Below are 12014 nucleotides of genomic sequence, written 5' to 3'. Positions count from 1 at the left end.
GCTCTAGAGCCCACTTCACACGTCCTCACACACACATTCTTTCTCCATGTGGTCACTGACTACGTCAACTCTCATATGGGAAGCTACCTTACAGTATGTCAGAATATAATGTGAATTACAGTTCTCTGGTTCACTTTTCTTTTTTTAAGCTGGACCCCAGCATTTTTGAAAGTTTGCAGAAAGAGCGCGTGGAAGCTGGAGATGTGATTTACATCGAAGCCAACAGCGGGGCCGTGAAGGTAACGCCGCAGAGACCGGGGGCAGGAAGTGGCCTTCTCTCTGCACAGGGTCCGGGGCGTGTGGGGAGGGGCTGCTGGTCTGCTCCGCTTTACGCTTGCTCACGCTTGCTTCCCTTTATCTGCGTTCTTTACCCGACAGTCTGTTAGAAAAAGGCTAAAACCTGTTTGGAAGGGGAGAAAAGTGAGGAGGTGAGCTAGTGGTAGTCATTTCCAAATTGAAATGTGCAGGGTATTTAATCTTCCTTTTATCTCTTTGGTATTTTCTTCCCAAGATATATGCATGTGGAAAGGAATGCTGCATTAGTATCTGATTTCCAGGGTCCTGTATGGAGTTCCTCACTGTTTAATGGATGAGCATAATACTTCATATCGTGCAGTAAATCACCCACCTACAAAAGAGTCTGAGCAGCCCCTCTGTCTCCAGTTAATCTACTGGATTTGCCCTTTATCGGGAATTGCATGCAGTTAAAACAAGGGGGAGATTCTGGGAGAAAGTGTCAGGTGTTCTCAGCTGGGTTTTTGGAGCCCAACGATGAGCAGATAGCGCTTTCTCTTGGCAGCAGGGGACCAGGCCACATTTGGAGTTTGTCAAGGCGGCTGTTGGCCGCAGTTGGGACCGGAGACTTTTATCTTGTGCTGAGTGCGTGGGGACTTGGCAGGGGGCCACACCAGGCACTCAGGTTTCTCTCTGTCTCTGTAGAGGCAGGGCAGGTGTGACACCTATGCCACAGAATTTGACCTTGAAGCTGAAGAGTACGTCCCCCTGCCCAAGGGGGACGTGCATAAGAAGAAGGAGATCATCCAGGACGTCACCTTGCATGACTTGGACGTGGCCAACGCACGACCCCAGGTACCGACCCTCCCGGGTCATGCTGGGCAGCCGGCCGCTGGCCCTGCGAGCGAGCGCAGGAGCTTTTCATGCGGGCTGGGGGCTCCTGGATGAGCTGTCAGTCTTGCCGCTTCTTAGGGCAGACAGTCCTTTTCTGTCTGTAATGTTCAGCAATTAACATCGACAAGAGCGACGAGGGCCTCCTTTGTTCCAATTCAAATGCTGTAGTCACAGATGGCTTCCTGCGCATTGTTCCTTCTCCCAGCCCAGCCTCTGGCCTGAGCTGGCCAGCTTCTCTCTGGCTTCCCTCCAGCACTGGCTCGGGCCTGGGATGCTCTGGGTGTGAATGGCGGAGGGCAGGAGTGTTCTTTGAGCCCTTTGCAGGATTTCAGAGAGCCTCACAAAGCGGTCTTCCCCCTGCCTAGCAGAACCCCCAGTTTTATAGCTTTGAGCTGGAACTGTCCCTGCTCCTCATGTGATGGATGCTTGTGTCCTGACTAATAAAACGTGGGGAAGCGCGGGATGACTTTCTGCCGTCTCTGGGGAATGTGCGCTTCAGAGAACTGACTCTTTCCCCGCTGGTGGTCTTTGACACTGGTTTCCTCTTCATCCTAAAAGAGGCTATCCCCTCTAGCAAGGGGACAGGCTTTCTAACCTGAAATCCTATCCGTGGGTGTTCTGTCTCTTGGAGCCTTGGCCAGGAAACTGCTGGAGAACCTCCGCTCTGTCTGTGCGGCGGCTGTCCCAGACCACCGTTGGGAGCCGCTCTCGAGTCGGCTCAGGGACTGTGCTGCTCCGACACTGATTGGCTCAGCTAGTGGTCACTGTGGGTCTTCGGGCTTTCTATGATTTAGGGCTCTCTGATTTTCTCTTTGCTCCTCTGAGAAGAGGGCATAATATTTCCTACCTGGCAGGGCTGCTCTGGGGATCAGATGTCTTTGACTGCTGTGTGTTCAGGGACCACCCGTGTGCCTGGTAGGGCCTGGCAGCCCCAGCTGACCGTGGACAGCTGGCTTCTGGCTGCCTGCACAGGGGCGCTGGCAGCTGGAGAGCCTGCTGTGGGGCCACCCGCCGCGCCATCAGGCTCCAGGCCCTGAGAGCTCTGGTGGCTAGGCCTGGAGAGAGGACGCAGGGCCAGAGTCACTGCCGCTCCCCCAGGGCTGGGGCAGCGGTATGGAGTCGGAGCTTCCTGGGAAGTGGGATATGATTCCCAGCAGGTGGGCTCGGAATGAGTCCTGGAGAGTCAGATGCCCAGGGAAGGGTTGGCAGTTCTGTGGAGTCAGGCAGGCATTTGGGACCGGGAAGAGACATGGCTGGGGCGGGGGTTTTGCTAGATTCTGGCAGGATCGGGGAGCCTCTTACAAGCCCTGTGTTGAGACGCTCCTTAAGCTTCCAGTGCAGGTGCCAGGGGTCTCTGCTTCTCCGGACCCCTGTTGAGTTGACCAGTTGATGAGGGGCCCTGGGGGTGGTGGTGCTGAGGCGTTTGCAACTGCCTTAGGAAGCGAGACTGACTCCTGAACCTTCTCTTGTGCAGGGGGGACAAGACATCCTGTCTATGATGGGCCAGCTCATGAAGCCCAAGAAGACGGAGATCACAGGTGAGACGAGGCGCAGTGCTGGGGGCCCGAGCCCGGCGGTGCGTGGGGTCCTGCCCCACCTGACAGCGGGGGCTGCGCTGGATCCTCACGCGCATCCCGAAGGGGAGACAGGTGGTCACGGGCACGTCCCGCCTGCAGCACACAGCCCGCTTGCCCCAGCAGCCCCTGCCTGCCTCCCCAGGTGAGGCCATAGGCTGGCTGCCCTTTTGGGCCTGTGATTTACCTGCTCCTCTTGCTAACCGTATGCTCCTTTTTTTCTCATTACCACAGATAGCTTTGTCACTTGAAAACTGTCAACGTTAAAGCTGTTTTCTTTCAAATTTCAGCCAGTGGCACGATGTGAATCCCCAGAGCAGTGTCCTTATCATAACATGGCCTTTTCAGCTCCGCCTCATAGCTGTGGTGGAAGGTGCTGGGTGTGTGGGCTGCTCCCTCCTGCTGATGGTACAGGCGCTGGGTTTGGAGAATGAGAACCATGACCTTGGACAGTTATTCAGCTTTTGAGATGCTCGTCCCTCTTCGAGCTCTGAGATGGGACCTCTCCTCAGACCTTGTCATTCCTCACAGGTTTTCCTCCAGAGAGGATTCTGAACGCACCCTATTCCTTCTAGGCGCTTGATTGAAAGTTAATTAACTGAAGCTTTGTCACACAGGCCACGAAAAAGGGTCATTTACTCAGTATAGCACAGGGAAATTTGCATATGAAAACTGCCACCTTCCAGGCGCTGGTGTGAGATAATAAGGCCTGGTGGGGAGTGTGACAGACCAGACCAGAGGTGTGCGCCCTGGTGAACACAAGTGTTTACAAACTTAACACAACTTCAGGGTAGCGTGCCAGTGTTCTGGGTTTTAGGTAACAGCGCTATTTTCAGATGAAACTAGAGCCTGGAGTGGGGTCGTGGCCTGCGGGTGGGTTCACACAGCTCACACTCAAGCCCAGCTCTAACTTGGGGTTGGATGGGATTCGGAGGGAACGAAGAGGAAGGCCATCGCCTCCCCACAGCACTGACCCTGCCTGTCGCCCTCGCCTACTCCTAGACAAACTGCGGGGAGAGATCAACAAGGTGGTGAACAAGTACATTGACCAGGGCGTGGCAGAGCTGGTCCCGGGCGTGCTGTTCGTGGACGAGGTCCACATGCTGGACATCGAGTGCTTCACGTACCTGCACCGGGCACTTGAGTCCTCCATCGCCCCCATCGTCATCTTTGCGTCCAACCGAGGCAACTGCGTCATCAGGTACCGACGCCCCCCCAGGCTCCTTGGTGTCTGCAGGGTCACTTCACCCCGTCACGTCACCCGCTGAGGTGGGGCGGCGGGCGCCCTGTTCATCCTGAGGGAGACACTCGGAGTGGCTTGATTTCACACCAGCAGAGTCACCCTGTTCCTGTGTGTGAGGGCTTCCATGTGGTGACGGGTTCCCGCAGGTGTGACCTGGTTATCTGGCTGGAGTGGGCAGGAAAGGTCAGGTGGGCCAGCCCTCAGCGACACGGCCTGTGTTGACTTCGTCCCCCGTGAGCTCCCGAGGTGTGTGTTGTGACTTCACTTTTCAGATGAGGAAACAGGGACAGCATGGTGTGCCCCTGGCCACAGAGCGGACAAGAACCCAGGCCTCGGACAGCGAAGCCTGTTGTTTCCTTCTGGCCCAGACCTTTTCTTGGAGCCACACTGGCACCTCCCCCCAGCCCCCAGGCCCACCTTCAAGAGGGGAGCCCAGGGGCGTTCCTGGTGGTCCAGTGGTTAAAATCCGCCTTGCAGTGCAAAGGACATGGGCTCTTTCCGTGGTCCAGCATGATCCCACATGCTGCAGGACAGCTAAGCCCGCGCACCTTGACTCCTGAGCCCTCACGCTGAAGCCCGCCTGCCCAAGGGCACATGCTCTTCAACAAGGGAAGCTGCTGCAGTGAGAACTGGAGGGTAGCCCCCACTCAGCACACCTGGAGAAAGCCCACACGCAGCAACAAACACCCAACTCAGCCAGAAACCAGCGAGAGGTTAGAAAAGGAAGGGGGCCCAGAGGACTCGCCCCTCTCCAGTGCCTAAGTAAGCACCAGTGTGTCCACTAGTAGGCTTCTGGTCTTCTGCACTCCCTGGGTGTGGGGCCTGCTCCCAGCAGTGCTAGGGCCTGACAGGGTGGTGCAGGGCCCTCTGCAAGCCTGCCGCACAGTGGTGAGGGCGGCAGGGCCCGGAGAATGCATGCTCCTGGCCCAGGGGGAGCGGGAATCTGAAGAGAGACCCCAAGACCATGAGTGTCTCAGCACAGCTGCAGCCAAAGTGAGTGAGGAGCCCAGACCAACCTGAACCCTAGACCTGCCTCTACTGTAGAGGAGCTTTGTCTCTGCTGAGCTTATACGGAAGCCATGCTGTTGGCTCTGGGCAGGCCCCTACTCAGGTGACCATTCTCGCTCAGATGAGGCTTTGTGTGCACGGTGTAAGTGCGGGCGGCAGCATCTCGCAGCCCCTCTTTGAATCCCTGTAATGCTGTCTTGTTAAGAACACCGCTCGTCACCCTCACAGGTGTCTTCTGGTCTTGAAGGGAAGGCAGCTTGGACCAGGCCCAGGCCAACGAGGGCCTGGCTGCTTGGGCAGCATCTGGAAATGACACGTGGTCTGGTGAACCTGGTGTCTGGCCACACAGACCCAGTGTGTGTTTTCTGGACTTCACTTTGGTGGGGCCTGGTTTCAGTGTTGACAGCGGGCAGATGGGCCCAGCCTGGACAGATGGCGCCCTCTGCTGAGAGCTCTCAGGATCAGAGTCCTCTTCGTCTCATGCCATCTAGGGAAAAAACAGGCACGGGAGGGTGGCCCTGACCTCAGAACCCACCCAGTGGGACCTGGGGAACTTGGCCCCAGCCCCATCCAGAAGGATGTGTGTTCCAGAAGCCATTTTCTCTAATACGTTGTCTGAAAGAAACTTTGTGCCTCAGAGTCAGAGCTTGGACACACTTCCACAGTCTTTGGTCTTTACTTCCTCAGAAGTGCTTAGTATTTTTTAAGCAGAGGTGTTTTTTTTTTTTTTTCCTGTTTAAATTTTTAGTTTTATGAACTCAAAACTATAAGAAAAAATTTTAACACATATTGATAAATTCTGTTGTGTTTTTTTCCCTAATCTTTTTTTCTTCAGACTTTTTATACTTACTGTCTCTGAAATGAAGATAATTTATTATGAGTGTTGTAGAATTGGGGATATTTTAAGATGGCAAATTGAGATCTCTTAAACTTTTCTCAGGAGAATATCTAAATAGGATTTAAAAAGAGAAACATACGACCTAAACAGAATTAAATAACTGAAAATTAAGTGTAGTTTTTAAAGGTTATTTTGTTTAATGTGACAATTACAGGTATACCAAATAATAAGATTTTAATCATGATAGAATTTTATCTTAATTCTTTATTATTATTTTTAGAAATCTTTGTGGATGAAAAAGATTTGTTTTTTCTAATGGTATCTTAATATTTTGTGTTTGCTACTAGTCTGTTTCCTTTTTTGTTTGAAAAGGTCTTAATTATTTTTAAGTATTAGATGTAACAATTATTAATGTAGTATTTTATTCTTTTTTTTATTGTGGTAGAATGCATATAACATAGTTTGTTGTCTTAGTTATTTTTAAGTGCACAGCTCAGTGCTGTTAATAACATTCACAGTATTGTATGCCCGTCACCACCATCTATCTGCAGAGCCGTCCATCGCCCTGACAGAAACTCTCCCCACAGCAGGAAGTCCCATTCCCGTCCCTCAGACCCGGTAACCTCTGATCCACCCTGCTTCTGTGCGTTTGCCTCTTTTGCCTGTTTCCTGAGGTGGAATCATACGGTGTTTGCCCTTCTGTGGCTGCCTTCTTTCACTTACCATTACATTTTCAAGGTTCATCCTGTTATAGCATGTGTCCACGAAAACATTTTATACTTGCAATAATCAATATACATTTACACTTCAACTGACTTGGATAGAATGTCCACAGATATTCTTTCACTGAAGTTACATTTCTAGAATGTTTGCTTATATAGGAAACTGAGTATTCTGATACTGAAAGTTAAAGCTAGATGACCTGCCCTTTTCCTTGGTTGTGTTGATGAGTGATGACCATAGACTGCAGTTGGTCAAGTTGGGGAGGCCAGAACTGGGGACCTGCTTGCGGTGGCTTCCTAAAGTGGAGGCAGGAGCCCCAGGCTCAGCTCACTGGGCTTCCAGAGGCGCTGAAGCCTGGCGCGTGTGCCACAGGGTCTGCCCAGCGCACAGCCCACTGGGAGCTGGTGCTGTCCAACCCAGTGGGGTGGCCATTCACTGGCTTGGCTAAGGATTTGAGAGAGAGACAGGCAAGGGATGTGATTGGACAGTTCCCAAAAAGAAATAAAATAACTAATGAACATAAGGGAAGGCATTCAAATGATTCATTAATAATCAAGAAAGTGCAAATTCAGATGAGGTGTTAGACCTTCCTTTTCCTAGACCTTTAAGGAGCAAACTGCTAGACTGCTCAGTGCTGGCTACAGTATAGTGGGGCCAGATCGCTTGTGTGGCTTCAAAAATTAACACATTCCTTCATTCACCCATTCATGTGTTTAGGGAGATATTCAGGGTTGTGTCAGGCTCTGTGAGAGATGCTGAGGAAATGTTCATGGCAGTATGCCTAAAACACCATTAATTATAACAGCAACAACTAGGAACTGCTCGAATGCCTGGTCGTTTGGGTCACAGGCTATTAATACTGAAACAACATGGACGAAAGCAAAACAAAAACATCTACATACTTAGTATAGCTTAAGAAAATGTGGCAGATACCCATGTGAACATTTTTAATGGGATTTCAGTTGGCTTTTCCCTCCTCCCCCGATTTCCTGTGGTGTTGATATTTGCAAAAATAATGACGTGGTTTCTGATGCTGCCCGAGTTAGTCTGTGTTCTCTGTGGTCCTGCTTCTGACTCTCAGGACGAGAACTAGCTGCTTTGTTATCACCCGGGCCTCAGCCATGTTTCCACTGTCCAGAGAGGCCTGAGTGACGTGGAGCTTGTTGGCCTTGCAGGGGCACGGAGGACATCACCTCTCCTCACGGCATCCCTCTCGACCTTCTGGACCGAGTCATGATCATCCGGACCATGCTGTACACCCCGCAGGAGATGAAACAGGTGGACAGCCCCGCCCCGCCCCCGCCCTCTTCTCCCTCCAGGTCCCTGATGCCGAGCAGGTCGGCACACGTGAGTGGCCCTGGTCCCCCACCACCCACCACGGAGCTGCCGGCCACAAGCATGTCTCGTCCCCAGGGCGCAGCCCCAGCTCTCCGTACAGAGCTGGAGCCACAGTCGTGTGCCCGCAGCCTTGGCAGCTCCGTCCCTTCTGGGCCTTCCGAGCCATCCTTTCCCCCTGTGCTGGCTGAGCCCTGAGTGGCGATTCCAGGACACAAAGCTGGCCGTGCGCCACGGGGCCCAGCCATCTGCTCTGCCCACCCTGACCCCAGACGGTCTCGCTGGGGCATAGGTCTCTCTCTCACTGAGGGGTCAGCGTATGGCCACGGCTGGGGACCTGGGGTGGCCCAGGGCTGCGCTGACAGCCTGGCGACTCTGCTGCCCCCCCCACCCCCCCAGAGCACTCTCCTGGGTGGTGTGCTGAGCTGTTCAGTCCCCAAGGCATTGTCACTCGAGGCAGCGTGGACAGTTACTGCTGATGCTCTTAAAGAGCAGGGTGCTGAGGCGTAGACTGGTTAGCTTGCCCAGGTTCACACGGCTCATCTGTGGCAGGACTGGGACCGGGACCCAGGCTGTCTCATCCTGAAGCCCCTTTCCTGATGTCTCTGCCACCAGCTTCCTCCCCGTGAGAAATGTCTCATCTGGAAGGGAGTCTCTGACAGTTGGTCAGCAGGCTGCTCCTTTCGGAGCTCAGAGGGCCTCTCCTGGACCCTCCCCAGCAGCCCCCGCCTGCCTGTGGCCTGTCTGGCTCGGCCCTGCGTGTCTTGTTGGCCAGCGCCCAGGAGTGCCCATGATGTGCAGAGCCAGAGCTCTCCCTACGTGACTGGCGTGGATCGGACACTCGGGTGGTTGTAGTTGACAGCAGCAGCTGGGTAGGAGATGGGGTCCATGGCTAGAGGCCTCGTCCCCACACAGTAACCTCTCGCTCTTGGATGAACGCTAGGTTGAAGCCAAGGTTTGGACTGGGAGCAGGAGTAAAATCAGAGGAGAAAGTGGGCCCTTCCTCACCCGACTGTCGTGGCTGGGGCGGCGCCCTGCGCCCCGCAGCGCTTCGGGGCTGAGTGGTGTCCTCCGTGGGCCTCCGCCTCTGCTCACAGGACAAGTGCTCCCTCCTCTCGGGGCCGTTGGGAGGCCCCAGGGTTGAGCGTGGGAACTCAGGGAGGCGTGACTGCTGCTCACAGGCTCCTCACAGCAGCTTTCAGTGGCCAGGGCTGCAGGCTGGCATCGCAAGATCAGCCAGCCAGCCTCTGTGGCTTCCTTTCCACCCGGAGCACGCTGCCCTACCCCCGGCACGTGCGTGCTGCCCCAGGGCCGCCTCTTGCCTTCCTCTTGGGCGGGGAGCGGACGGAGCAGCTCCAGGACAAGCCTGACTGCTCCTGCTGCTCAGGGGACAGTCTCAGCGTTTCCACTGGAGATTGGGGGGGGTTTCTAAAAACAAAGTGATGTAACTTGTGTACTCTGCCACCAGCGCCGACACCCTCATAAACTATCCCTTGCAGGTTATTAAATGATTAAAGATCTAATTTATGAACTGTCGCTGGTGAGCGGTCTAGAGCAGGAGCTCCTGGCATTGCTGTGACCTGCTCCAGGGAGAGTGAGAGCGCAGCGTCCCTGACACCCTGCAGGGTCCGCCTCTCAGGCTGGGTTCTCCCCACCAGGCTCCAGGGCCCCGTGTCCACATCTCCCCAGAGCTCCCTGAGGCCCTGGGGACTCCTCAGGGCAGACCCAGCTGCTGGCGAGAAGCTCTTTTTACTTGAAAGTGCAGAGCTGCGCTGCTCCGACGGGCGTGATCGGAGGGCTGTCCTTCGGCGGGAGCCGTCCGCGCCTCCTTTCCCCGCCGTCCGCGTGTGCCCGTCTGGTGACCTCTGCTCAGCTGCGCTTCCCTGCAGCGCCCGGCTGGACCCCTCATGCACACAGATGCTTCTGACTGAGGTCACACCTGGCAGTCCCCTGGCTGAGCCGATGAGTTTGATGTGGTCAGCACAGTGTTTGTGAAATGTTTAAATAAGTGGACAGCATTTTAGCGCTCTGGACATTTCATACAGAGGTCTGAATTGAGACCTTCCTGCCAGCACCTGGCCCTTGGCCCTGGCGGCACCGCTTACTGCAGAGGGGCTGCCCTCCCGTGCACCTTGCCCCCTGCCCACTCCCCGCTCACGTCTGCGGGACCTGCTTCTGAGCAGGGTCTTCCCTGGTGACGCCTCCTAACCCTCTGGTCCCTCTGCCCTTGTGACGCTTTAGCCTGGGGCTCAGTCTCTCCCACTTCCATGGCTGTATCCCGGGTACGTTTATGTGGCTTTAATTTAAACAAGGGCTTCTTGATATCTTGTTTACGAAGCTGCCAGAGTGAAAAATTCCTGTATTATACGAGGCTCGACGTCCCCGAGTTATCTCAGCTACACAACACGCAGCATCATTACCCCGCTGCCCCTTATCACTCAGCGCTGCCGTGCGGCCAGGGTCCCGGCGCCATGCGTGCTGCCGTCCCCACCCAGCCTGCCTCCCGCCAGTCCCCGGGATCTTCAGTGCTCGTGTGTCAGCCTCTTCTTGACGGACGTGATATCGCCCAGTGAGGTTATGAGGGCTGCTGAATCTTTAAAAGTAACTTTTAAAATTTATTGAACCATCATTTGTCAGGCAGAGAAAAAGCGTCTCTCCTTGCCGATGGGCTTACAGGTGGCGGAGCCCGCCCTTGGGGGGGAAGGCTGGCTGCCCTGAGGGGCAGGGCAAGGAGGTTCTGGCTGCCTCCTTGGGGGCGTGTGGCTGCGCCACCAAGGGGTGCGAGTCCCGCAGTGCCCACGGGTGGCTCTGCCCCGCCCATCCGGGTTGGGCCTTTACGCTCTCAGGAGGTGCCACTGTTGATCACAGTTTCTCTCCCAAAGATCATTAAGATCCGAGCCCAGACAGAAGGGATCAACATCAGTGAGGAGGCGCTGAACCACCTGGGGGAGATCGGTACCAAGACCACTCTGAGGTGAGCTGGCTGCTGGGACCCGGCAGGATGGGGGTCCCGACCCGGCCCAGGGCCAGAACGGCCTGCTGGCGATGTTGGGAAAGCTGAGTGGCGGGCAAGTCCTCCGTCCCTGAGATGGTCCCCCTGCCTGGCGGCCCCTGGGGTGCAGGAGGGGGACAGGACTGGACACGGGGGCGGAGCAGGCGGCCCCCTCCAGCCCGGCACCTCTGTCTGCTGGGCAGGGAGGCGTGCCGACAGAGGCAGCTGTGCTGCCTTCCCAGCGGCCAGGAGCCGGTTGGTGGAGGGCGCCCCTCTGTCCGGATTCCTTCCTGTCAGTCACGGCTTTTCAGTGCTCAGCCCAGCCCATTCCACCTCGGCTCCTCACTGCTAAGGGGCTTACGGAGCTGCAAGCTGGCTAGGTGGCACGGTGTCTGCAGAAGCGCTGGGACGTCCTCGCCTTTGGGTGGCGCATGTGCTCTCAGGGGCACGTGTTCCTTTCCCCGCCATGTGCCCTGCCCCGGCTGGACCCTGGCGTTGCCTCCCCACCACTGTGTGCACCCAGTTTGCAGGCCCTTTCCAGTAGCGCGGGTGCCTCCTGCTGGAGCACTTAAGGCGGTGTACAGATTCAGGCAGTAGGGCTTACGGCGTGTTGGTGACTTCTGGCTCCTCTGGTGGGGTGGCGGGTCCAGATCTCTGGGAAGTGAGCACTGTCCTGTCTGCTGCATCTGCAGCAGCTGGCACAAGCTCCCGGGGCTCAGCAGTGCTCCTGCTGGCATGGGGAGGGCTCCTGCCCGCAGCCCCGCCTCACCCCTGCCCGGCCACTCTAGGTACGCGGTGCAGCTGCTGACCCCGGCCAACCTGCTGGCCAAGATCAATGGGAAGGACGGCATTGAGAAGGAGCACGTGGAGGAGATCAGCGAGCTCTTCTACGACGCCAAGTCCTCGGCCAAGATCCTGGCTGACCAGCAGGACAAGTACATGAAGTGAGGAGACCGAGGGCCTCTGCCAGGGGACTGCGGTCAGCCAGGCCCAGTCCAGCTGTGGACAGGAGGTCCAGCCATGCTGGGTTCTGTCCCCCCGGGCGGAGAGCAATGCTGTGAGGTCGGCGTGGAAATGTTTCCTTTAAATTATTATAACTCCTCCCCTGGCTGCTTTGAAGGAACCCTGCCGCTGGTGTGCTTTCTAATAAATCCTGATAGGTTATTTCGATGA

General features: G+C 55.6%; 1 protein-coding gene across 1 annotated transcript in view; it reads left to right on the top strand.

Moving 5' to 3' along the window:
* The window catches only part of RUVBL1 (RuvB like AAA ATPase 1), a 31731-nt gene extending 19717 nt beyond the window's left edge, over positions 1-12014 (top strand). Inside the window, exons 5-11 of the mRNA XM_020881033.2 lie at positions 150-239; positions 940-1089; positions 2603-2666; positions 3705-3903; positions 7690-7792; positions 10732-10823; positions 11630-12014. Of these exons, the coding sequence (XP_020736692.1) occupies positions 150-239; positions 940-1089; positions 2603-2666; positions 3705-3903; positions 7690-7792; positions 10732-10823; positions 11630-11789 (858 nt within the window). The 3' untranslated portion in view covers positions 11790-12014. The remainder of the gene's footprint in view (positions 1-149; positions 240-939; positions 1090-2602; positions 2667-3704; positions 3904-7689; positions 7793-10731; positions 10824-11629) is intronic.

Source organism: Odocoileus virginianus, unplaced genomic scaffold (assembly GCF_023699985.2).
Source record: "Odocoileus virginianus isolate 20LAN1187 ecotype Illinois unplaced genomic scaffold, Ovbor_1.2 Unplaced_Contig_3, whole genome shotgun sequence".
Lineage (NCBI taxonomy): Eukaryota > Metazoa > Chordata > Mammalia > Artiodactyla > Cervidae > Odocoileus > Odocoileus virginianus.
The sequence above is the reverse complement of the archived record's forward strand: the minus strand, read 5'-3'. Positions and strand labels throughout refer to the sequence as shown.